Genomic DNA, 27,557 nt, shown 5'->3' on the forward strand with positions numbered 1-27,557 from the left:
CTGTGACCAGCGGTATGCCACAAGGATCAGAACTGGGTCCACTGCTTTTTATCACATTTATCAACGATTGGGTGTGAACACAGGAGGTATGATCAGCAAGTTTCCAGATGATGCCAAAATTGGAGATGTAGCGAAGGTTCCCTGAGAATACGATGGGATTTTGATCAGATGGGCCAATGGGCTGAGGAGTAGCAGTTGGGATTTAATTTAGATAAACGTGAGGTGATGCATTTTGGAAAGGCAAACCAGGGCAGGGCTTCCACAATTAATGGTAAGGTCCTGGGCAGTGTTGCTGAACAAAGAATTGAGTGCAGGTTCATAGTTCCTTGAAAGTGGAGTCACAGGTAGATAGGATAGTGAAGGTGGCATTTGGTGTGCTTGATTGTATTGGTCAGTGAACTGAGTATGGGAGTGGGAGGTCTTGTTGCGATTACACAGGACATTGGTTAGACCACTTTTGGAATACTGCACGCAATTTTGGTCTACTTGTTATAGTAAGGATGTTGTGAGACATGCAAGGATTCATAAAAGAGTTACCAGGATGTTGCCTGGTTTGCAGGGTTTGAGCTATAGGGACAAGCTGAATGGGCTGGGACTATTTTCCCTGGAGCATCAGAGACCTCGTAGAGGTTTATAAAATTACCAGGGGCGTGGGTAGGGTGAATAGCTAAGATCTTTTCCCTGGGGTAGGGGAATCCAAAACTAGAGGGCATAGGTTTAAGTTGAGGGGGGAAAGATTTAAAAGGGAATTATGGGGCAACTTTGTCACACAGAGGGCGATGCATGTGTGGAATTAGCTGCCAGACGAAGTGGTGGAGGCTGGTACAATTATAACATTTAAAAGGCATCTGGATGGGTATATGAATAGGAAGGGTTTAGAGGGATATGGGCCAAATACCGGCAAATGGAACTAGACTTATTTAGGATATTTGATCAGCAAAGATGAGTTGGACCGAAGAATCTGTTTCTGTGCTATATATCTCCATAACTCTATAACTAAACCCTCTGAGTACAGTGCTTCTGTTCTGCACTCACATTTAAGGGCAATACAGTCAATCCTTCCTCAGGTGCAATAGCCAGAGCTGAATACACACTTTGGGGTGGTCTAATCAGATTTTGAATATCTGTGTTTTCGCACCACAAGACACTGCTGAACCTGCTGAATTTCTTGATCAGTCTCTATTTTTGTTTCTGATTTCCAGCGTCCGTAATTGTTTACTTTATATTGGATATCTCAGTGCTTTTACAGTCACATCCATACCTGTATACTTTTTTTTCCCAGAAGACAGAACTTTTATCACTCCACAGATAAAGACCAATGATTTTCAGATCCTTGTGAATCCAGTGGCAGTTTCAGGTGTTGATGAGATGACTGTTTTGAACTTGTCGTCAGAGAATCCTGTCGAATTAGTTCACAAGATTTATCAATGATTTCCAAGATATAAATCCAGAAGAAACAAGCACTTCTTATAATTTCATACATCCACATATCATCCCTTTTTAACCTCTCGTCAATGCAGTGTCCTGCAGACGAGTACCCCGAATAAAGATGGCGGCCGCGCAGACATTGCCCTCAATAAAGATGGCGACAAACGCTTTGGCCTCCCCTAACCTGAGACCAGCAGGAAGATTCTCGTTCGCTGCAAACCCAGATCTAGGTGCTTCTAACCCGAGCCTGGGCTCTACCTCCAGGCTTTATGAAAGTTCACAATCCACGCTATCCATTTGTATCCCCGTCTCCATTGTTACTCGCCACTAAACTGTCTCAGAATCTCCTCTGAACCTGACCTCAATTGCAGCAACATTGCGCAAGTGCAGCAGCTGACGGATCGGACGGTCACATGGATACTCTAGTCCCGCCCATCGGTCGGAGGACCACCGCGCCCCGCTTGGTCCTATAGCACACCCCACCCCCATTGGCAGGAGGAAAAAGATTAAGAAGTAAAGGCGTGAAACAACAAAACTTAAATTTCAGTTATACAACAAAGGGTGTGAAATTGTGATGGCCAATCCAAAAACGTGTTAAAATGAATACTGTTAAAGTAAAAAAACTTGCAAGTAAAAGATATCATACAAATAATAAGACAGAATGTATCCTACCTCTGAGGAACATAATAGCTTTTATTGTCACATGCACTCGAATGAGTAAGTACAGTGAAAAGTTTGTAATGTTGCCTCTCGGCGCCATCCCAGGTACAGGGTACCTAGGTACAGATACTTTCACTGTTGTTACAGATTGAAATAATAAAAAAGACCAGTAATGAAATGCAGAGTTTAACAAGTCCAGAATGATATTAAAAAACATCTCTAGCGTACTCAAGTTATTGTGCTTTTTCCCTGAGCCTGTGCCCACCGGGCTTCCGAAGATAAACCTTTGGCCTGGATTCACCTCCAGGACTCATCCCCCGGTCAGTCCGGGCTTGCTCTGATCCCGCTCCGGGCTACTTCCGCAACTCGGCTCCCAGCTCAGCCCGCACTTGCTCTGCTCCCCACTCGGTGCTCCGGCAGCGACTTGGCTCCCAGCTCCAGGCTCTGACTGCAACTTGTCTCCGGACTCCGTTTCCCATTCCCACCAGGTATGATAGTTTAAGAAGCTAAAAGTTTGGTAGGGAGAGCGGGAAGAAAAACTGCAGCAAAGAGAGGAAAAAAGGAAGGATTGGCCAGCAGAGGAACTCCAACTGAAGCGTCTTACAATGTTGCCATTTTGTAGCCTAGCTACCGGTTTCCTGCCATTTCAACACATTTCCTTGTTGTCGGGCTATGTGTCAGGCTTTCTGCAATGCTGGAGCGAAGCTCAGTGCAATCTGGAAGAACAGCCTGTCAATTTTCACTTGGGAACCCTGCTACCTTCTGGACTTAGTATTAAGTCAATAATTTTAGTGCTTGAATAATTTCCCCATGTCTTTCACTCACCCCCACCCCAGGCTTGTTTCCCATGCCCGCTCCCCGATTTTGTGGTGGAAAGGCCATGGTAACATGAGACATGAGGTTTGAAAATGGGAGATCAAACACAAATAAACAATGTTCCATTCATTCCTACCTATCCACAGCATTTAACCCGGAACTGCGATCGCTGCAAAGATGGGACAGCAACTGGCTAGCACTCAACTTGTTTTGTATAATGCATTTTTGTCTGAGTTCTCAGTAAACAAATGGTCATACATACATACATATATATATATATATATATATATATATATTTATAATGGATCTCGGGCTTCAGGGAGATGGTTAGTTGATTCAAATTCTTGAAATTGTTTGAAGAAAGTAATTAGGCAGTGATTGCTTGTGTGATGTTATCCTTTGCGGGAATGAAATGCTGGCCAGTTTTTAAAAGATGCCACCCTTTCCTGATGTAGAGGACCAAAGACTGGAGAATGATCCCAATTGTATTTCTTCTTGAAACTGTAACTGTCTGGCCATGCTGTCGGCTGTAAAGTTCTCACTGACCGTACTGGGAAATATGAATGCTCCTGCTGAAGCGGTGTCAGGTTCTCAGTAGTGATCATTTTAGACGGATCCAAGAACATATTTTCTCTCTGCACGTGTCTAGTTCTCCATGATTACCTTAGTGAGGACTTTCCCACATATTTGTTTATTATATTCATTATGAACGGGTCCGGTTCACTGTGATTATATTCAGTTTAGCACATTTACATCGAGTGTGAAAATGTTTTGTTTGGTGCCTATAAATTCAATATATATTGTTCGAGTTCAACATAGTATTGTTTCTCACTTGTATATTCTGTGGTCAGATTAGCTTGGTTTCTATCACTATTGAACTGTTATGCAATCATGTTTCTCACTTATCCGGGACAGGTGTCCTTCAGGATGGTCGATACAGTCTGGCATAAGATTACTTTCAGCACAGCCAGATGCAGGGTCAGTTCAGGCACATGTAGTACCGCAGCAAGATTTCACACATTACAGTCAAACATGGGACAGTCAAGCAGTCTTCAGTGAGCAGTGCGGATATTCCTGTGGTGGAAGTGGGCAAGTTCAATAAATGTGTATTGAATGTTTCATGAACTGATCGACACAGTTATATTCGATGTGGCCTGACTCGGTTCAACAGTTACATTTGGCGTCGAGAAGTCCATCATAAACTGATTCCATTTAATTTACACATCCCATTCTACACACTTACAGTTTGAGTTGGTGAAGTCCGATTCTGCATGACTGTTTTCAAGATAAAAATGTCCAGTTCACTGTGACTACCAACTGAGAGGACTGCTGCATGTTGCTGAGGATGCATTTGTTCTAAAATGAAACTGATTAAGTTGGAAATATGACTGACACACTCTGTTACACAGGGTCTGCCGGAACTGTGTTGAACCTTCAGCTTCATTGTTTGAATTTTGAGTTTGTAAAATTTGTCTTACTTTCATTTGCTATTTTGGGTCAAAGATAAATTCAAAGAGTCTCCATTAATTGGGCAGTTTTAATAAGTTTATAAAGCCTTGCTCCTACCTATTCCTAGCTGAGTTCACTTCTACCTTGGTCTTTCAAGGTGATGGAGGTTGGAAGATTTGGAGGAATTTGTCAGAATTACATAGAACATAGAAAAGCACAGCACAGTACAGGCCCTTCGGCCCACGATGTTGTGCCGTGGAATAATCCTAATCCAAAAATAAAATAACCTAACCCACATTCCCCTCAATTCACTGCTGTCCATGTGCATGTCCAGCAGTCACCTAAATGTTACTAATGACTCTGCTTCCACGACTACCACTGGTAAACTATTCCATGCGCTCACAACTCTCTGGGTGAAGACCCTCCCTCTGACGTCTCCTCTATACGTTCCTCCTAACACCTTAAATCTATGATTCCTCGTGGCTGTCAATCCTGCCCGAGGGAAAAGTCTCTGGCTATCGACTCTATCCATGCCTCTCATTACCTTGTACACCTCAATCAGGTCACCTCTCTTCCTCCTTCTCTCCAGAGAGAAAAGTCCAAGCTCAGTCAACCTCTCCTCATAAGGCAAGCCCTCCAGTCCAGGCAGCATCCTGGTAAATGTCCTTTGCACCCTCTCCAAAGCCTCCACATCTTTCCTATAACAGGGTGACCAGAACTGGGCACAATATTCCAAGTGTGGTCTCACCAGGGTTTTGTAGAGCTGCAGCACAACCTCGCAGCTCTTAAACTCGATCCCCCTGTTAATGAAAGCCAAAACACCATATGCTTTCTTAACAACCTTATCCACTTGGGTGGCAACTTTGAGGGAGCTATGCACTTGAACCCCAAGATCCTGCTGTTCCTCCGCACTGCCGAGAATCCTGCCTTGAATCCTATATTCAGCATTTAAGTTCGACCTTCCAAAATGCATCACTTCGCATTTATCCAGTTGAACTCCATCTGCCATTTCTCAGCCCAGCTCTGCATACTGTCAATGTCTCGCTGAAGCCTGCAATAGCCCTCGATACTATCAACGGCACCTCCAACCTTTGTGTCATCAGCAAACGTACTAACCCACCCCTCAACCTCCTCATCCAAGTCATTTATAAAAACTACAAAGAGCAGAGGCCCTAGAACAGAGCCCTGCGGGACACCAGTCAGCACTGACCTCCAGGCAGAATACTTACCATCTACAACCACTCTCTGCCTCCTGTCAGCCAACCAATTCTGAATCCAGACAGCCAAATCATCCTGTATTCCATACCTCCTGTCTTTATGAATGAGCCTGCCGTGGGGAACCTTATCAAATGCCTTGCTGAAGTCCATGTACACCATATCCACTGCTCAACCCTTGTCAACCTGTCTCGTGACTTCCTCAAAGAACCAGATCAGGTGGCAGGTTCTCTTACTTGATGGACATTATTGAATCAGTTAATGTTTTATGACCATCCAGCAGTTTTCAGAATCACAATTTCTTTTCCTGTCCTGCGAATTACCTGATTCATTCAGCTCAATTTCACAGCCTGCCTTTGTGTGATTTTTGTTCTCTCCAATTTCACTCTTTTTTTTTTCATTTCAACATTAATTGCTTAGGGTTTTGATATTATAGACTCTCAAACTTTAATAACTGTTCATGTATTGAATGAATCAACAAAGATGAACTGTTACACATGGAAAGAAGCAGCAATAACTCTGGAGTAAGCAGTAAAGGGAAAAAGACAAACAGTTGCATAGAGATTGGAAGCAATGAGCCATGTCTGGGAAAATAGGGAGTTGAGAATGCATGAACAAAACTGCTCTGTCACCTGCTTGGTAACTGGAGTCTTCGAGCAGCCAGTTAAGGCCAAATATTACAAGTGATAAAGAAGCTACTTCTCATAAGAAAGCAAACTGAAGACTCAAGGACTCCAAAAGAGTAATCGATATTTTGGATGAAAGGACTCCAAAAATATCATCAATAATATTACATCATAGACCTGGAGGACACAAATCTGTCTAAGAATCCAACAACAGAATGCCCCCTTTAGCTGAACTTCAAAGATCAAGACTGCACAAGGATTGAACCCTGGAAGTTTCCAAAGACAGAGTGTTGGTTGAAATCATAGCTAAATTCCACCATTAAACAGGTAATAGCCAAGTTGAGTTGTGAGGCTCAACTTTGTTCCTTAAGGGGTCTTATTTTGGTTGCTACTTGCAATAAAGTTCAAATCGTTATTTCAGTACTTGACTTGATTTCTTAATAAGTAGCCAAATTAAAAGTAAGTTGTTGTGAATTACCCACAGTGGGGCATTGGAGGGGGAGGATTTGCAGCCAGAAACTAAAATCAATCTCAGGATCAGATAGAGTTGTACAATTTATTGTAACCTTAATATAGTTGTATTTTGGTCAAGGATGGATGTAGCAGGTTGACAGTGGAGAGAAACCATTCCTGTATTCTGAGTGTGAATCAGGCTTCAGTTAAAATTGCATGGCAACATCCAAATCAGAACCAGTCAAAATAAACATCTGGTGAAATGGTCAGGCGGTGCTAATGGAGATCCTTACTGGTGTAGTTGTATCAGTGATCACAGAGCCAGTCTTTAGCAACATTCTGGGCTCCAATCTATAAGTTTACCTGAGACCTCAGCGAGGCTGAGAACCTATAATGGAGGGCCCCTACAAATTAATAGTACAACTTCAGTTCTGGTCTCGTACCACTGTTTGTAGTAAAAGGCTTGGGCCGAAGCTTGAGGGGGCAAAATTGGTTGAGAAAGATTCAAATTGATTGACTCAAAACGTTTCAATCAGAAAATGGTTGCCCAAGTGAAGTCCTGTCTAAATACCCAGAGATCTAAGAACTTAAAGGGGTTCAGGCCATCTTAAACATTGACCAAGAAACAATTCCATGAGTCTGTGAAGTCTGCTCAGTGCCATTTGCTTTCGGTCCAAAAGTAGAGGCAGAAATCAGGAGGCTGGACAGCAAAGGAATTATCAGGCCAAAACAGTTTGCGGAATGGGCAGAACTGGTCATCCTGATTGTGAAACCCAATAGGTTGGTTTGCCTTTGTGGGGATTTCAAAGAAATGTAAATGTAAACCTTGCAGTTTGCTAAATACCCATTACCTCGAATGGAGGACTGAGATGCAACACTGGCAGGGGGAGGGTTCTCCTTCACAAAGCCGGACAAGAGCCATGCATTGTGCAATTATGATTAAATGAGGATTCCCAGAAATATGATACAATTAATACTGTTAATGGTTTGTACCAATATAAAAGACTGACTTTTGGGTATCATCAGCCTGTGCCATTTTTCAGCAGATGATGGAGAACATTTTACAAGGTCTACCCCGATCACCACATATCTGGATGATGTGCTAATAAATGGGAAGACCAATAAAAAGCATTTAGAGAATTCGGACATATCGCTTAAACATTTCTCCAGGGTGGGGATGTACCTTAGCAGGGAAAGTTGAGCGCAGGCACCCCAAGTGAGCTACAAAGTCAACAAGACCAGGTTGCACCAATTGGAAGATAAAGTGAGGGTGAACAAATGTGCCCCGATTCCCATGTCTGGGCCGGAGCTTAGGTCTTTCCTTGGGTTGGTGAACTGTTACGGAAAATTCATACATAACCTGGCCTGTCCATCCTGGCACCCATACATCTGCTGCTGAAAAAGGATCAGCCTTGGAGATGGCCTCATAGTCAAGATATAGCTTTCAGGGAAGTGAAGAAGCAGCTAACATTGTCTAAGATGTTGGCACATTACAAAACCAAACAAGAAATGGTGCTGACATGATATCGGTGTAATATTGGCTCACTGGTGGCCAAGCAGAGAGAAACACCTGATAGGATATGCTTACCGAACTTTGGCTGATACTGGATGAAGACACACTCACCTAGAGAAGGTGGTCATCTTTGGTTGGAAAGGTCCACTAATCCCTTTACAGATGTAGCCACCTCCCACTCGCTGACATGCCACTGAGAAGAGTCCATTCTGGTTTTAAAATTTCTGGACACCCTTCTGGTCATCGTTGGTGATATCAGACTGCAGACACAAAAAGATACCATCTAGTGATGAGAAGAAGAAAAGGATCATCACGACCAGAATTGAAACCTTTCTGGATCCGGAGAGACCAGATCACTGTAAAGGACGGCATATTATTATGGGGAGCAAGAGTGTACCGAGAAAAGGTCACCACTGGATCCTGGCTGAACTCCACCAGGTTTTTCTAAACCAAAGTGAAGATGTTGTTGGGATGTTATATCTGGTGGCCAGGATTGGATGCCAACATATCCGCATCTGTGGGGGTGTGCCCAGAGGGCTGACAAGGACAAAAATTTCCGGCTGCAGCTTCCCCATGTTCATGGGAATGGCCAGGTAAACCCTGAACTCGGTTACACATTGACTATGCCAGTCCTTTCATGGGCTGTATGTCCTTAGTCATTGCAGATGCCCCCTCAAGCTGGTTGGACACGCATGGAGTTCATTCATCAAACATGGGGATGATAATTGGAAAGCTGCAAGTGTCTTTCGCAATACACAGGCTCATGGAGATGTTGGTGATGGGCCGTCATTTACCGATGTGGAATTTGGAAATTTCCTGAAATTGAGTGGCATTCAGCATATAAGGAGAGGTGCATACTGTCCATCATCCAATGGTGTGTTGGAGAGAGCAATCTAAACTTTGCAGGCAGGTACAACGAAACAGCTTCACTCAGTACTGAACTATCCTGGCTCATGTTTGATTATCGGTTTGATTATCGGACCTCCCCTTGTGCAGCTACAGGGACAGCTCCAGCATAGCTGCTAATGGGAAGAAGCTTCCTCACTAGATTAAACCCGATTTTCCTGGACCTGGAGAGGGGGGAAGGGTGAAAACAGCATCAGGAATGCCGGACGCAAGACTCTTCTAAGCTGGAGAGGTGGTTTATTTCAGGGGATGAAATTCGGAGTCAAAACTCCAAACACGGCCCTGCACGGGTATGAGACATGATTGATGCCAGACATACAGAGTTCAGGTGGGAGAGGTGGTTCTGAACATGCGTGTTGGACCACATGAAAGCTACAACCTTGTGAACGGAGCAGGAGCAAATAATACCTGGCCCCTCAGAACATCCGACAAAGCTGTCAAAACCTCTGCCTGGTGTCGAATAAATCTCTGAGGGTGAGATGGACATGGCAGATGTCACAGCCTCGATGCTGTTACTGCCTGAAGATGAGTTTCGGCTGAGACACTCGGCACGAGAGGGGGCCATGGTCCAGTGCACACTACCAGGTTCCGAGGCAGAGTTGGAGGAACTGAACCTGGTGTGAAATGCCCCAGTAGAAGCTACAGGAACAAGGCCAGTTCTATGCCCCAGGACTTAGAGGGAGGGGGGGATGTAGCGATTGGAACAAGGTGGGGTTGTTAACCCTGCTGCAAGCAGGAAGTCCTGGTTGACAGATATAGGGGTTCTGCTCACTCTGTGCACTCGCTGGGTCTATATCATGTACTCGGCATGTGTAAATAAAGTGTGACATGGCGATGGAATACTGGCCTTCCAGGAGGTATCAATTCATTATTGCTATGCCCAATTTACCAGCTGATCAATATTGGACTGTAGCCTGAGACAAATCTCCTCACGATCAACAACAATACCCCCAATTGCTGTGTCTTCTGCAAACTTACTAATTATAGCATTGATATTCACATCTGAGTCATTAACTTAAGTAACAAACAGCAAGAGCCCAGCACCAATCCCTGTCACTGCTGGTGACAGGCTTCCAATCCCAAAAATAATCTACCACCATCACCGTTTTTCTCCTATTTGCAAACTGGTTGGATCCAGTTTGCCAACTGCTCTTGAATCCTGTGGGCTGTTACCTTTTGGACCAGCTGATCTTATGTAAGTGGCACATGGGACGTGTTACTTAGAGCAATACAGCAAGGAAACAGACCCTTCGGTCCAACCAGTCCATGCTGACCATAATATCAAACTAAACTATTCCACCTGCCTACTCTTAACCCGTATCCCTCCAAACGTTTCCTATTCATGTACTTATCTCAGTGTCCTCTGCATGTTATGGACCTGACCAGACCCGCTCAAAATATTTTAAGAAGATAGCCTAGACCCTAACGTTTTCTTATTTTAAAAGGTAGATGTGAAGTATGTCTTCCAGGTGTGATGCAGCTGGTTAAACCACTTGACATTAAGCAAAACGCAATTTATTTAGACACTAGAGTTAAAATGAAACAGAGGAATTTAGAATAATCAACTATGGGAAAACTTAACTGCATAATAGATACAGTACCTATTGTTAAGTAGCTGTTCCAACATAGTAACAACCCGCAAACACATCCCCTTGGCAAAAAAAAAGTAAATTCAGATACAGATTCTTACAAGCAATTTTCCAATCCAGGAGGAAACAACATCAAGAGAGATTACAGAGAATGTTACAGATAGGAATCATTTTACTGAAACTTCAACTCTTCTGGGACCCAAACAGCTTGTGACAACTACAGCTAAAAACAACTAGAAAGCTTGCTCTGTGAGAACTGGCTGTTCCCCTTCTGTTGTTACAACTGTTTCAAAACAAAAACTCAAAGCCTCCTCTGACTTTGGCTGTCTCCCGTAGCCACTTTCTCACGCATGCCTTTATAACCTCTCTTCAAACAAAAACCCAGGACAACATAATCTTTTTAAAGTGGCAGTATCATAACACTAACCCCCCTTATAAAATGAACCATCAATATACAAAGATGGCTTCATTTTAAAAGCTTTAGCCTTACTCTACGAGTACATTACAATATAGGCACGACATTGACTCTAAGCTGAAGAAGGGTCCTGGCCCAAAATGTCAACTTGCCTGCTCCTCTGCTGCTCCCTGGTCTGCTCTGCTCCTCCAGCTCCACACTGTTGCCTCTGACTCCAGCATATGAAGTTTTGCTATCTCCTTCACTACTACATTCTATTTCAGTCCATTTATTTCTGCCACCAAATACCTCTGTTTTTCTTCACCCAAATCGTGACATTGCATCAGCAATTATGTTCTCTCATCCTGCCACTTGTATAATTTTCAAATGGAATGGCTGCAATAATAAGCTGCATCTAAACAGTCTGGAACTGCTGTCCCAAAGTTTTCCCAAAAAACTTGGGGTATGATCAGTGTATGCAATTGACTCAGACACATTACTGGCAATATAAATGTTGAAATGTTGTAATGCCAACACTAAATTTAAGGTTTCCTTCTCAATTGTAAAATATTTCTGTTGGTGATGATCCAATTTTTTGAAAAAATACCCAATATTTCTTTATACCTTCTTGTCATCTTCTTGTAAGAGTACGGCACAGAGACCCACGTCACTCGCACCATTAGCCACCCTGAATGACTTTGTGTAATTAGGTATGGCTAGCACTGGGTAGCGATTAACACAGCTTTCAGGCTGTCCCTTTCCTACTGACAGTCCACTGTCCACTGAAATTTCTGCACTTCTTCAGGAAGTCAGTCAGTGGAGCAACAACACTGCTCAAATTTGGTCTGAACTTCCTACAGAACCCATTCAAACCCAAGAATCATAGTACTGCTCTCTTCAATAATGATATGGGCAACTCCCCAATGACCTTTCTTCCACATTCTGTGGGGCTAGCGGTTTATGTCTGACAACCTGGTCCAGGAAGGTAACTGGGCTTTTGTGAATTCATTTTTCACCAGGCTTATCACCCAGCCTGCCTCCAGGTGTTGATCTAATAATTCCAATAAATGTGGGAAATGTCCCATCGATGTGTGACTAAAAGTCACCAGGTCTTCAATGTACACCATACAATTGGGTAATCCAGAAATGACTTGATTGGTTAGTCTTTGAAATGTGGCTGGTGTATTTCTTATACCAAATGGCATGACTTTAAATTGTTATAGTCCATTTGGTGTCATGAAAGCTGAAACCGTCTTCGGTCTTTCAGATAAAGGTACCTACCAGTATCCCCTGAGTAAGTTCAACTTAGAAATATAAGTTGTTTGTCCCATCTTCTCAATACAGTCTTCCAAACATGGAATAGGATATGACTGAGACTTTGTAACAGCATTGACTTTGTGGTAGACCACACATAATTGTTGGTTACCATCTGTCAGTGAGCTCCAGTCACTGCAACTCACTTCAATTATGCTGTCTTTGAATATTCGTACAATCTCTTTTTGAACCTGTGCCAAATTTAGAGGGTTAAGTCTATAATGATGTTGGTTAATTGGAACAGCATTTCCTTTATGTACATCATGCATCATCAGATTAGTATTTCACAGCTTATTCCCACGTATTTCCCCATGCAATAGTATCTTTCAGGTCATTTCGATTTTCTTCTGGGAAGTAACTCAATAATTTATCCCAATTTTTGAGAACTTCCTCATTGTTCAATTTAATTTGAGGAATGTCCAATTCAGAATCCTCTGATCTTGGCTGTTCACTCTGTGTTGTAACCAGTAATACATTCTCCTTTAGCTTTGCTTCCCTATCAAAATGCCTTTCAGCATATTCACATCACACACTGTGAGATTTCTTTCTACCTGGAATTCTTATAAAATAATTCACCTCACTCAATTTTCTTTCAATTTAATAAGGCCTCCTAAACTTTACTTTTAAGGTTTACTTAGCACTGGAAGTAACAGTAACACTTTATTCACAAAATTGTGAATTTTTGAATTCCTGTCTGCTTCCTGTTTCATCACATGCTGCACTACTTTTAAAATGCTGTCTGGCCAACTCCCTTGCTCTATTTAATCATTCCCTAAAATTTGACACATAGTCCAAATATGCGATCTCTGAACACTGACTCACCAATTTCTCCTCAATTAATCTTGGTGGTCCTGCCACCTCATGCTCAAAACGTAATTCAAATGGAATGAATTTGGGAGATTCATTTGGTGCATCCTTAAGGGCAAAAAGTAAAAATGGAATTCCTTTATCCTGATAATTTGCATAGTCTTGACTATAAACCCCCAACATGGTCTTTGATGTTTGATGCCACTGTTTAACTTGATGCGATTCTAGATCGTATGCTGTGGATTTGAATTGTTTTATTCCTAAAGTATCCATAACTTCCCTGAATAATTTTGATGTAAAATTTGACCCTTGATCCAATTGTATACTGTGGGTAGTCTGTATCTAGAGAAAAATTTGAGTAACTCTTCACAATACTCCTGGCTATGATATTGCGTAATGGAATGGTCTCTGGAAATCTATAGAACACATCCGTTTTGGTCATCAAATACTGATTCCCGCTTTTTGTTTTAGGTAGGGGCCTTAACGCAATCAATTAAGACCCTCGGAACATGTTCCCCTTAAATGCAGGAATAAATATTAAAGATGCTGATTTTATCACAGCCTGAGGTTTTCCAGCTGCCTGACACGTGTGACATGTCTGGTAAAATTCAAGTACATCCTTATGCAGTCCAAGCTACTAAAAATGTTTTTGTGTTTTAGCTTGAGTTTTTCTTATCCCTAAATGACCTCTTACCGGTAATTTATGTGCTATCTGCAACACCTCCTTTCTGTAATTCACTAGTAATACAACTTGACAAACTTCTGCCCATTTATCATCTGCCTGAATATGTGATGGTCTCCATTTCCTCATCATGTCATTGTTTTCAAGATAGTAACATTCTGGGATACACACATCTTCTTCTGTGTGCTGATTTTGATACAGTTTCTTTAGTTTTTCATCTTTCTGTTGTAATTTATTTTCTCTGAACTACAAATATCCACTTGGTCCTGCCCCAGTTTTTGTTTTATCTCAACCATTCAATCAAACATGACTTCTGATAATTTTCCTTCAACTTCCTTATCTTTATTTGATTTCTCCTTCTGTTTCAACCTGTGGCTTTGTGACCTCGTTATTGCACAGTCAGGAAAAAATTCCCGGGATATACTTCCTGTAAAAACCCCAGTTGCCTGATTTCCCATTGGCTTTTCAACCACCAACAGGCAGCACTCCTACCTGTGATCCAGTTATAATGTTACTAAGGACAAATTGTATTCCTGGAACTGAGAGTTTCTCCAGTACTCCTACCACCATTTCTTCACTTTTCACTAGATATTCCAACATCACTTTACATAATGGAGCACTTCTTGTCTCAACATGAATTCCACATATTACCACTTTTTCTGGCAATAGTCCTTCTGAATTACATACCTCATCTCTCAAAATCAAAAATTGGCATGTTCCCATACCTCGTAGAACTGTAACTTCTTTACCTACTGCTCCTGGTCTATGTGAGTAAACGCTATCCTTCAAGTAAATGGTTTAAGAACATCTGACACTTTCTTCTGAACTCACCACCGACCACGTTGTACATTCTTTTTAGCCTCCACTGTGTTTTCCTTTATCATTTCAACAAAATTCACTGGCTTATCCCGTTTTCCCACACCTGTCTTCCAAATGCTTTTTCTGAAACACCAACACTGCGACTTCATGTGGCCAACTTTATTGCGATGAAAACAGCTGAACATTTTTACTTCTCTTTCACCTTCATGGGCTCTCTTTTTACCCTGTGGGAAACTATCTTTATCATTTTCAATGAGATCTCCTTTTCCCTTGCCAACTGAGGATTTATCTTTTCCCCAATTTCTATCCCTCACAGATTGAAATTGAAGTCAGAAGCCCAAATCTGATTTATGAACCCATAACCATTAGCCATTTCAGCTGCTGATCTTTCGGGTTTACCTCTCTGCTTTTCCATGAGTTTTGACTACTTCAGGAAGTGAATTTTTGAACTCCTCCAAAATAATCATCTCTTGAAGAGCGTCAAAATGTTTGATCTATTGTTAATGCCCTTATCCACCTGTCAAAATTACTTTATTTGGTCTTTTCAAACTCAATGTATGCTTGACCGGGGTCCCTCCTTAGATTTTGGAAGTATTGTCTGTAGGTTTCTGGCACTGGCTAATCTGCATTTAAGATGGCTTTCTCCACCTCCTCATATTGTCCAGATACCTCCTCTGATAGTGATGTAAATACCTCGCTAGCTCCACCTACCAACTTTGTTTGAATCAACAAGACCCACATAGTCACGACCACTTTGTTTCACCACTTTCTCAAATGAAATGAAAAAGGCTGCTATATCCTTCTCATCAAATTTAGGCAATGCTTCGACATCTTTAACCAGACACACACCAGCCCTTTGTCTATGATGGGTTTACTCATCATCACTACACTCCTCACGAAGCCTACCTTCTACCTTCACCTCCACTCTTTTAAGTCAACCTTCCTACCTAATTGCCAACTTCTGAAGTTCAAACTCTCTCTCTTTTGGCTTTTCTTCTCTCTATTTCTCCCTTTCTTCTGCAGGGGACATTCTGTCTTTTTCTTTTTGTCCTGCCAGGGCTGTTCTTTCCTTTGCTTTTAATCATATTTCACACTGTTGCAGTTCCTTTCCGTGTTCAAGCTGCTTCATCTGCAATTGAATTCTAGCCCTTTCCGAAGATTCCGTTGGCAATTCCAGCAAATTTAAATATCGACCTTTGCTGTAATTATCTTCCCCTTTCTCACAGACAACTCCAGCTTGTCCATCAATTCCAACAGCATTGCCTTTCTCACTTTTTGTAAAACTCCTGAAGTCACTATTTCCACCCCCAGAAAACTTGCAGTGGCCGAACGAGCCACAGCTACACAAAGCATGCCCTGTTTAAAGCCAACTGAATTAAACACCCAAAATAACAGACACTAACACCCAGCTCTCACTGCCTTTCAGTCCAACAACCCTTCATCCAAACTGGAATAATAGAATTATAGCCTGGGCAAGCCCCAAGTTTTTATGGACTGGACAAGGCCCCCTCAAAATATTCTAAGAAGGTAGCCTATTCCCTAACTTGCTCTCATTTTAAAGGTAGAGCTACCTTCTTAGAATGAATTTTCAGACACAGATTCTTACAGGCAATTCTCCAATCCAGGAGGAAACAACATCAAGAGAGATTACAGAGAATGTTGCAGATAGGAATCATTTTACTGAAACTCCAACTTTACTGGGACCCAAGCAGCTTCTGTCAGCTACAGCAAATAAAAACTTGAAAGCTTGATCTGTGAGAACAGGTCACTCCCCTCCCTTTGTTGCAACTGTTTCAAAAAACACATAAAGGTCTCCTCTGATTACTGACTTAGGCCGTTTCCCAAAGCCACTTCGACACCTCTGACTTTACAACCTCTCTTCAAAAAAAAACCCAGGACAAAATAACCTTTTTAAAGTGACATCATCATCTCACATGCATATGAACCAATTTCTATGTAAAACATTTGCCCCTCATGTCTTTTTTTTAAATCTCTCTCCTCTCATCTTAAAAATTTGACCCCCTAGCCTTGAAATGCCCCATCCTAGAGAAAAGACACCTATCATTAACCCTATATACACCCTTCACGATGTTATAAACCTCCATAATGTCATCTCTCAACCTCCTTCACTCCAATGAAAATAAGTCCAGCCTATCCAGCCTTTCTGTGTAACTTAAACTTTCCATACCCAGAAACATCCTGGTAAATGTCTTCTGAGCCCTCTCCAGCTTAATAATATCCTTCCTATAACTGGGCAACCAGAACTGGACACAGTACTCCAGAAGGGCCTCACTAATGTCCTGAACATGACTTCCCAACTCCTATACTCAAAGGATTGGGCAATGAAGGCAAACATGCTAAACACCTTTGATTAATACATCAGTGTAAGATATGGGAGAGGACGGAGAATATATTCAAGCTCTATTTCTCAATAAGGCGTTAAAGCTGCTGACACTGGGTTCTTGAAGCTGTTAACTACCACAAGGTGTCAGGTAAAACCTTCCGTCTTTTTCCTGTTCTGTTCCTTTGGACCTTCCCAACCTCTGCTTTTTGTATACTTTACATCTTCCAGTTTAGGAAATCTGTCACGTTTTTACTTTTCTGTGTTCAATTTCACTCGCTATCTTGACATCCCATTTGGATTACAGAATGGCGATGGTTGAACAAGGTTGGGCAACATCGGTCTGGATAACCTCAAGATTTACAGGGAGGTTGAATGTTGGAAGCCGGGAGGGACTATGCTACAATAGTTTAGAATTCAGAAAGGAATGGAGGAAAATTTCAGTAGCAGATGAGCTGAGACTAGATGGAGTTGGGTAATGTTACTGATGTGGAAGTAGGAGCTCTTGATGATGGTGGGGATAATGAGGTCGGAAGCTCATCTCAGGGTGAAACATTTCATCATGATGGTGAACGGTCTGTTTCAGTCTCAGACAGTTGCCAGGTAAAGGAATGGAGTTAATGGTGAGGGAGTGAAGTTTGTAGTTGGGACAATGACTTTTCAATACTTAAAAGGGGAACATTTATGCTCATCCAGTATTGGATATCAGGCAAATCAGGACTGGGAGGTGATTGTCTACACCAGCTGCCCTGGTCCTTCTGGATGGTGGAGATCAGTTGAGTGATTCTATCAAAGTTGTAGACGCGTTAAATCCCTTTTTCCTCCAATAGAGACCAGAATCTTGTGTGTCCAGAGTGGGTGGCAAGCTCCCATCCTTGAAGGACATTTAATAGCAGTTTAGAATGCTTCATGATCACTTTTTCTTTCATAATGCTAACTCCACAAATTAAGATTCATTCACCTTCATTTCACAAACAGTCATAGTGTTTATGTGGGTTTTCTCTCGCTCCCTTCTTTCTCTTTGAAATTACATCACAGGGTACTAGAACAGGAAGATTTGCATGCAGGAACTACAAACCAAACATCCCATCGGGATCTGAAGGGGTCGCATAATTTGTGTGAATTGCTGGAAAAGCTCAGGGAGTCGGGCAGCATCTTTGCAAAGAAATCAGAGTTAATGTTTTGGGTCTGTGGACTCCAAGTTTTGATGAAGGCCTGTTGAGCTTTTCCAGCAATTTCTGTTTTTGTTTCTCGTTTACAGCATCCACAGTTTTTCCAGTTTATACACAATTTATTGTAACCTGGATATCATTAGATTTTGAACATGGAAGGAAAAAGCTGTACAAAGTGGAGAGAAAACATACAACAGTTGTGTGTAAGGATGAGGATTCACCCAATCATCTGGTTTGCTGAAACATAAGTGCAGTCACCCTAGGCAAAAACAGTGAAAATGTGAGGACTGTGGAAGAGATACAGATCTCAGGTTGAGCTGGGAACTGATCGACACGGTCACACCAGGTTGAGACTATGTAATTGCTCCAAGTATGGGAAAGGATTTATTCAGTCATTATTTCTTCTGAGACACCAGTAAAATTGCACAGGGGACGGACCATTCCTCTGCTCTGATTGTGGAATGGCATTCACCCAGTTATCGAACCTGCTGAGATGTTAACAAGTTCACACTGAAGAGGGACTTTTTTAAATGTCCAGATTGAGGGAAGTGCTCTGAAAATCTCAGGGGCTTGGTGTTTCAGCAATGTGTTTACACTGATGAGAGACTGTTTAGGCATCTCACTGTGGGATGGGTTCAGGCAATCAGACAACCTCACTGTGCAGCAGTGAGTTATTGCTGGGAAGAGGCTGTTTTCCTGCTCTGAGTATGGGAAGGCATTCACTGGGTTGACTGACCTTCTCATACACCAGTGTGTTCACTCTGATGAAAGATCATTCAGATGTTCTCACTGCAGACCAGGTTTCAAACAATCACCCCAGCTTAGTGTACACCCCCAAGTTCACACCGGGGAGAAACAGCTGATCTTCTTCAATATAGATAGGAATACACTCAGGCATGCCATGCAGACAACAGCCAGTTCACAAATTACGACAGTGTTTGGAGTTTGTTGTTAATCACATCCAAAACTGAATCATGTCCATTGGGATCTGTCTGTGCTGTTGTTAATAACCTCCAGTTGAGTTATAGGTTTTAATATTATGGATGCTAATATCAAATAAATCAGATTTATGTTAAACAGAACGTCAAACCAATTTAAAATTTCTAACATAAGTTAGTTCCTGCCACAGTCCAAAGATGTGCAGGTTAGGTGGACTGGCCATGTTAAATTGCCCATAGTGTCCAGGGATATGCAGGCTAGGTGGGTTAGCCATGGCAAATGCAGGGTTACAGGGATGGGATGGGTCTGGATGTGATGCTCTTTGGAGGACTAACAATTTGGTTTCAAATCCTTCTGTGGCCTTGTCCACACATTTGCAGTCCCCAGGCATTCAACCCATTGAGATATCTATGTTCCTGTTATTCATACAATCATAAAGTTACATGGCATAGGAAGAGACCCTTTGGTTCAATTCGTCTCCACTGACCAAATATCCTAAGCTGATCAAATCTCATTTGCCTGCATTTGGCAGATATCTCACTGAACCCTTCCTATTCATGTAAACATCCCGATGCTTTTTAAATGTTTGTAATCATACCCATTTGCACCACCTCCTCTGGTACAATGAAGCGTTCCACTCCCAGACATCCCAGATGCCCTCCTACTTCAAGGACTGCGGCTTCCCACCCTCCCGTGATTCATAATGCCCGTAACCGCATCGCTTACTTTTCTAGCACTTCTGCCCTCACAACCCTTTCTCCCCCAACAAAAATAAAGACATACCACCACATATCACCCTCACATACCACTCCACCAACCTCCGCATCTGGTGCATCGTCCTTTGACTCTTCCACCACCTTCAATCCAAACCCACCACCAGAGATATTTCCCTCCCCACCCCTCTCTTCCTTTCGTAGGGTCTGCTCATTCCAGACTTACAGATCATCTGCGCTCTGTACGCTATAATCAACAACACCTCCTTGTTGCCAACGATTTTAACTCTCCCTCCCACTCCCTCAGTGACATGTCCATTCTGGGCTTCCTCCAGTGTCACTATGATGCTACCCACAAACTGAAGGAGCAACACCTCATATTCCGCCTTGGGAGCTTACATCCCGATGGCCTTAACGTACAATTCACCAGTTTCAAAATCTCTCCACCCCCCGCCCCACCAACCCCGTCCCATTTCCAGCCCTCACTCTCATTCCCACCTCCTTAACCTGACACAACCTGTTCATCCTCTTTCTCATCTATCTGCGCCACTCTGCCCACTGACCAATCTCCATTACCCCACCTGCATCCACCTATCACCATCCCAACTACCTGTCCCCACCTGCATCCACCTATCACCCTCCCACCTACCTTTCCCCATCTGCATCCACCTATCACCATTCCACCTACCTTTCCCCACCTGCATCCATCTATCACCATCCCACCTACCTTTCCCCACCTGCATCCACCTATCACCATTCCACCTACCTTTCCCCACCTGCATCCACCTATCATCATTCAGCACCCCATCTGTTTATTTCAGAGCTCCATCCCACCCCCCCAGCCCTGATGAAGAGTGTAAACCCGAAATGTAAGCTTTCCAGCTCTTCTCTTGCTGCCTGACGTGCTGTGTTCCTTTAGCCCCACACTGTGTTGTCTCTGACTCCAGCATCTACAGTTCTTGCTACCTCCAGAGGAAAAGCTGATCGATTTATCTCGTCATCATTGAGATGAGTAATTTCTGTCAGAATCACACACTCTTCAGTCAGATAAATGCAAAACACTAAAGATGCTGAAAAATTGAAACTAACACAGGGAACGTTGGGCCTGCCAGCATCTGTGGAAATAGGAAGAGATTAATGTTTTAAGTTTGGTATGACTTCTTCAGAATGGAAGGGCGTTGGAAAAGTAGGTTCACAGACTCGAACAGCATTTTAACCTTCTTCAAACCAAAAGGTTTGTGTAAAATAAAACAAAGGGCTGCAAATGCTGGAAATCTGGAAAAAAAAACAGAAATTGCTGGAGAAACTCAGCAGGTCAAGTAGCAAAATGTGAGGCTGGATGAACACAGCAGGCCAAGCAGCATCTCAGGAGCACAAAAGCTGACGTTTCGGGCCTAGACCCTTCATCAGAGAGGGGGATGGGGAGAGGGAACTGGAATAAATAGGGAGAGACGGGGAGGTGAACCAAGGATGGAGAGTAAAGAAGATAGGTGGAGAGAGTATAGGTGGGGAGGTAGGGAGGGGATAGGTCAGTCCAGGGAAGATGGACAGGTCAAGGAGGTGGGATGAGGTTAGTAGGTAGATGGGGGTGCGGCTTGGGGTGGGAGGAAGGGATGGGTGAGAGGAAGAACCGGTTAGGGAGGCAGACACAGGTTGGACTGGTTTTGGGATGCAGTGGGTCGGGGGGAAGAGCTGGGCTGGTTGTGTGGTGCAGTGGGGGGAGGGGACGAACTGGGCTGGTTTAGGGATGCAGTAGGGGAAGGGGAGATTTTGAACCTTGTGAAGTCCACATTGATACCATTAGGCTGCAGGGTTCCCAGGCGGAATATGAGTTGCTGTTCCTGCAACCTTCGGGTGGCATCATTGTGGTAGTGCAGGAGGCCCATGATGGACATGTCATCTAGAGAATGGGAGGGGGAGTGGAAATGGTTTGCGACTGGGAGGTGCAGTTATTTGTTGCGAACTGAGCGGCGGTGTTCTGCAAAGCGGTCTCCAAGCCTCCGCTTGGTTTCCCCAATGTAGAGGAAGCCGCACCGGGTACAAGGGATGCAGTATACCACATTGGCAGATGTGCAGGTGAACCTCTGCTTAATGTGGAATGTCATCTTGGGGCCTGGGATGGGGGTGAGGGAGGAGGTGTGGGGGCAAGTGTAGCATTTCCTGCGGTTGCAGGGGAAGGTGCCGGGTGTGGTGGGGTTGGAGGGCAGTGTGGAGCGAACCAGGGAGTCACGGAGGGAGTGGTCTCTCCGGAAAGCAGACAGGGGTGGGTATGGAAAAATGTCTTGGGTGGTGGGGTTGGATTGTAAATGGCGAAAGTGTCGGAGGATGATGCGTTGTATCCGGAGGTTGGTGGGGTGGTGTGTGAGAACGAGGGGGATCCTCTTAGGGCGGTTGTGGTGGGGGCGGGTGTGAGGGATGTGTTGCGGGAAATACGGGAGACGCGGTCAAGGGTGTTCTCGATCACTGTGGGGGGAAAGTTGCGGTCCTTAAAGAACTTGGACATCTGGGATGTGCGGGAGTGGAATGTCTTATTATGGGAGCAGATGCGGCGGAGGCGGAGGAATTGGGAATAGGGGATGGAATTTTTGCAGGAGGGTGGGTGGGAGGAGGTGTATTCTAGGTAGCTGTGGGAGTCGGTGGGCTTGAAATGGACATCAGTTACAAGCTGGTTGCCTGAGATGGAGACTGCGAGGTCCAGGAAGGTGAGGGATGTGCTGGAGATGGCCCAGGTGAACTGAAGGTTGGGGTGGAAGGTGTTGGTGAAGTGGATGAACTGTTCGAGCTCCTCTGGGGAGCAAGAGGTGGCACCGATACAGTCATCAATGTACCGGAGGAAGAGGTGGGGTTTGGGGCCTGTGTAGGTGCGGAAGAGGGACTGTTCCACGTAACCTACAAAGAGGCAGGCATAGCTGGGGCCCATGTGGGTGCCCATGGCCACCCCCTTAGTCTGTAGGAAGTGGGAGGAGTCAAAAGAGAAGTTGTTGAGGGTGAGGACGAGTTCAGCTAGGCGGATGAGAGTGTCGGTGGAGGGGGACTGGTCAGGCCTGCGGGACAGGAAGAAGCGGAGGGCCTTGAGGCCATCTGCATGCGGAATGCAGGTGTATAGGGACTGGACGTCCATGGTGAATATGAGGTGTTGGGGGCCAGGGAATTGGAAGTCCTGGAGGAGTTGGAGGGCGTGGGTGGTGTCACGGACGTAGGTGGGGAGTTCCTGGGCCAAAGGGGAGAAAATGGAGTCCAGATAGGTGGAGATGAGTTCGGTGGGGCAGGAGCAGGCTGAGACGATGGGTCGACCAGGGCAGGCAGGTTTGTGGATTTTGGGAAGGAGATAGAAACGGGCCGTGCGGGGTTGGGGAACAATGAGGTTGGAGGCTGTGGGTGGGACGTCCCCTGAGGTGATGAGGTCGTGAATGGTGTTGGAGATGATGGTTTGGTGCTCGGGTGTGGGGTCATGATCGAGGGGGCGGTAGGAGGTGGTGTCGGAGAGTTGGCGTCTGGCCTCGGCGATGTAGAGGTCAGTGCGCCATAAGTAGCATCTGTGCAGAGAAAACAGTGTTAACGTTGTGAGTCTGGTCCACTGGAGTGTTTCCAGCAATTTCTGCTTTTGTTTGCGAAAGATTTGTGTATCTGAACCTCTTGTAATGTGCCGGAGAGATATTGAGGTGACATGTTCTGATACAATGTGTATTACAGGAAGGCGAAGTTTAGTCTGAGGGAGAAACTCTAACAGACACATGCAGACGGGTTGCCATGGCAACATTGATAAGGCATTCATTGCACAGAATCACCTCATTGGAAACTTGCACCAGATCAGAGAAAAGGAGAGGGTGCCTGTTATTGACCACAATATAAACTTTAACCAGAATGACTGAGAAAAAAGATTAGATTCTAACGTGTGATATCTATAGTTGTGAAAATCTCAGAAGTGACAAAATTAATAGCAGGCACAGGAGAGTGCAAGGTTATGAGAAAATGACTCAAGAAAGGTCACTGCTGGAAGCCAAGGTATGTATCCTTGTAAATCAGAGATGAGTGAAATTCCAATACCCAGCAGAGAAGACAAATGGGAATCAGGGGCCAGAGCTGAATCACTACAGGGTATAAAAGTGAGGGGATCCTGATGTAAGGAAGCAGTCAGGACCGGAGACACCGACGATCCAATTCAGGGTGCCCGAGGTTCTATCCTGTGGCTGACCTCATGCAAAAGATTGTGGACACTTGTTATGGACCAGACCAAATCCCCTTGAAATATCCGAAAAAGATAGCCTCAATACTCAGGCAAATACATTTTGACAGGTCCAACAACTTAACTATGGTGTATGAATCAAATGTGTTTTGATTCATATGCCATAGTTAAAATACAACAAAAGGAAGAATTGGAATAACAACTCTACTGGAAAAATTAACAGAATAATACACAAAGAACAAAGAAAATTACAGCACAGGAACAGGCCCTTCGGCCCTCCAAGCCTGCACCGATCCAGATCCTATATTTAAACGTGTCGCCTATTTTCCAAGGATCTGTATCCCTCTGCTCCTTGCCCATTCGTGTATCTGTCTAGGTACATCTTAAATGACGCAGTCGTGCCCGCCTCTGCCACCTCCTCTGGCAACGCATTCCAGGCACCCACCACCTTCTGCGTAAAGAACTTTCCACACATATCTCCCTTAAATTTTTCCCCTCTCACCTTGAAATCGTGACCCCTAGTAATTAAGTCCCCCACTCTGGGGGAAAAAAGCTTCCTGCTATCCACCCTGTCTATACCTCTCATGATTTTGTACACCTCAATCAGGTCCTCCCTCAACCTCTGTCTTTCTAATGTATAGAATACTAATCTACTCAACATCTCTTCATAGCTAGTGCCCTCCAAACGAGGCAACACCCTGCTGAACCTCCTGTGCACCATCTCCAAAGCATCCACATCCTTTTGGTAATGTGGCAACCAGAACTGTATGCAGTATTCCAAATGTGGTTGAACCAAAGTCCTATACAACTGTAACATGACCTGCCAACTCTTGCACTCAATACCCCATCCGATGAATGAAAACATGTCGTATGCCTTCTTGACCACTCTATCCACCTGCATTGCCACCTTCAGTCTGCAATGGACCTGAACATCCAGATGTCTCTGTGCATCAATTTTCCCCAGAGCTTTTCCATTTACCGTATTGTTCGTTTTGAATTGGATCTTCCAAAATGTATCATCTCACATTTGCCTGGATTGAACTCCATCTGCCATTTCTCTGACCAACCCTCCGATCTATCTATATTTTGCTGCATTCTCTGACAGTCCCCTTCACTATCTGTTACTCCACCAATCTTAGTGTCATCTGCAAACTTGCTAATCAGACCATCTATACCTTCCTTCAGATCATTTCTGTATGTCACAAGCAACAGTGTTTTCAACACGGACCCCTACGGAACGCCACTGGTCACAGTTCTCCATTTTGAGAAACTCCCTTCCACTACTACTCTCTGTCTCCTGTTGCCCAGCCAGGTCTCTATCCATGTAGCTAGTACACCCTGGACCCCATGCAACTTCACTTTCTTCATCAGCCTACCATGGGGAACCTTATCAAACACCTTACTGAAGTCCATGTATATGACATCTACAGACCTTCCCTCATCTAACAACTTTGTCACTTCCCCAAAGAATTCTATCAAGTTGGTAAGACATGACCTTCCCTGCATGAAACCATGCTGCCTATCACTAATAAGCCCATTTTCTTCCAAATGTAAATAGATCCTATCCCTCAGTATCTTCTCCGGCAGCTTCCCCACCACTGAAGTCAGGCTCACCGATCTATAATTTCCTGAATTATCCTGATACTCTTCTTAAACAAAGGGACAACAGCTGCAATTCTTCAGTCCTCCGGGATCTCACCCATGCTCAAGGATGCTGCAAAGATATCTGTTAAGGCCCCAGCTATTTCCTCTCTCAGTAACGTGGAATAGATCCCATCCGAACCTGGGGACTTGTCCATCCTAATGCCTTCCAGAATACTCAACACTTCCCCTCTTTATGCCGACTTGACCTGGAGCAATCAAACATCTATCCCTAACCTCAACATCCGTCATGTCCCTCTCCTTAGTGAATACTGATGCAAAGTACTCATTAAGAATCTCACTGATTTTCTCTGACTCCTTGCATAACTTCTCTCCTTTGTCCTTAAGTGGGCCAACCCTTTCTGCAGTTACCCTCTTGCTCCTTATGTAGGAATAAAAGGCTTTGGGATTTTCCTTCACCCTATTTGGTAAAGATATATCATGACCCCTTTTAGCCCCCTTAATTCCTCATTTCAGATTGGTCCTACTTTCCCGATATTCTTGCAAAGTTTCATCTGTTTTCAGTTGCCTAGACCTTATGTACGCTTCCTTTTTCCTCTTTGCTAATCTCACAATTTCACCTGTCATCCATTGTTCCCTAATCTTGCCCTTTCTATCCCTCATTTTCACAGGGATATGTCTACCCTGCACTCTAATCAACTTCCCTTTAAAATCCTCCCACATATCAAATGTGGATTTACCCTCAAACAGCTGCTCCCAATCCACATTCCCCAGGTCCTGTCAAATTTTGCTATAGTTGGCCTTCCCCCAGTTCAGCACTCTTCCTTTAGAACCACTCTCATCTTTATCCATGAGTATTCTAAAACTTATGGAATTGTGATCACTATTCCCAAAGTAATCCCCTCCTGAAACTTCAACCACCTGGCCATGCTCATCTCCCAACACCAGGTCCAGTATGGCCCCTTCCCGAGTTGGACTATTTACATACTGCTCCATAAAACCCTCCTGGATGCTTCTTACAAATTCTGCTGCATCTAAACCCCTAACATTAAGTGAATCCCAGTCAATGTTGGGAAAATTAAAATCTCCCATCACCACCACCCTGTTGCTCCTACATCTTTCCATAATCTGTCTACATATTTGTGCCTCTGTCTCACGCTCACTTTTGGGAGGCCTGTCGTACAGCCCCAACATTGTTACCACACCCTACTACTGTAATATATGTATATGTAACCACCAGACAATAACTGTTCCAATAAAGCAACTTTGGTAAATAATAAAACAAGATATCAGCTAGAATCTTCCTTTACTTTACAATTTGTTTCCTTTGCACTTTCTTATCCTTTTCTCATGTACTTTTTTTTCAATTTAGAAAATTGTCACATTTTCACTTTTGTTTAATTTCCCGAGATCTCTTGCCATCCCATTAGAATTATAGAATGGTGATGGGTGTAAGTCTGCCCACAGGCAGCAGAGTTTTGGATGGCCTCAAGATAATGAAAGTGAGAATGACTGGCTGGGAACATGGTAGGAAAGTTAAAGCTTAGAGGTAACAAATGAATGCATGAGAGTTTCAGCAGCAGATGAACTGAGACTTCAGTGGACTGTGGTGATGTTACTGAGGTGGAAATGGGTGATGATGGGGATATGTGGGTGGGAGCTCATCTTGAGGGAAATATTTCACAACATAAACAGTCTGATTCAGCTCCAGACAATTCCCAGAGTGATAGATGAAATTAGTCATGAGGGAGTAGAATTTGTAATGGAGACCCGAGACAACAACTTCAATCTTCCCAATACTTAAATCAGGAAATTTCAGTTCATTCGCTGCTGGATGTCAGAGAAATCAGGACAATGTATGAGATAACACAGTGTGGATCTGGATTGAGACAGAAGGTCAGGCAGCATCAGAGGAACAGGAAAACTGACATTT

At 43.8% G+C, this 27,557-nt stretch overlaps 1 protein-coding gene across 1 annotated transcript in view; it reads right to left on the bottom strand.

Moving 5' to 3' along the window:
* Positions 1 to 2,515: 2,515 nt before the first annotated feature.
* Positions 2,516 to 27,557, bottom strand: part of LOC125448987 (zinc finger protein ZFP2-like) — an 80,546-nt gene continuing 55,504 nt past the window's right edge. Inside the window, exons 9-10 of the mRNA XM_059641837.1 lie at positions 8,272 to 8,420; positions 2,516 to 2,627 (exon numbers count right to left, since the gene is read on the bottom strand). Coding sequence (XP_059497820.1) covers positions 8,285 to 8,420 — 136 coding nt within the window. The 3' untranslated portion in view covers positions 2,516 to 2,627; positions 8,272 to 8,284. The remainder of the gene's footprint in view (positions 2,628 to 8,271; positions 8,421 to 27,557) is intronic.

This window comes from Stegostoma tigrinum, chromosome 43 (genome assembly GCF_030684315.1).
Source record: "Stegostoma tigrinum isolate sSteTig4 chromosome 43, sSteTig4.hap1, whole genome shotgun sequence".
Taxonomy (NCBI): domain Eukaryota; kingdom Metazoa; phylum Chordata; class Chondrichthyes; order Orectolobiformes; family Stegostomatidae; genus Stegostoma; species Stegostoma tigrinum.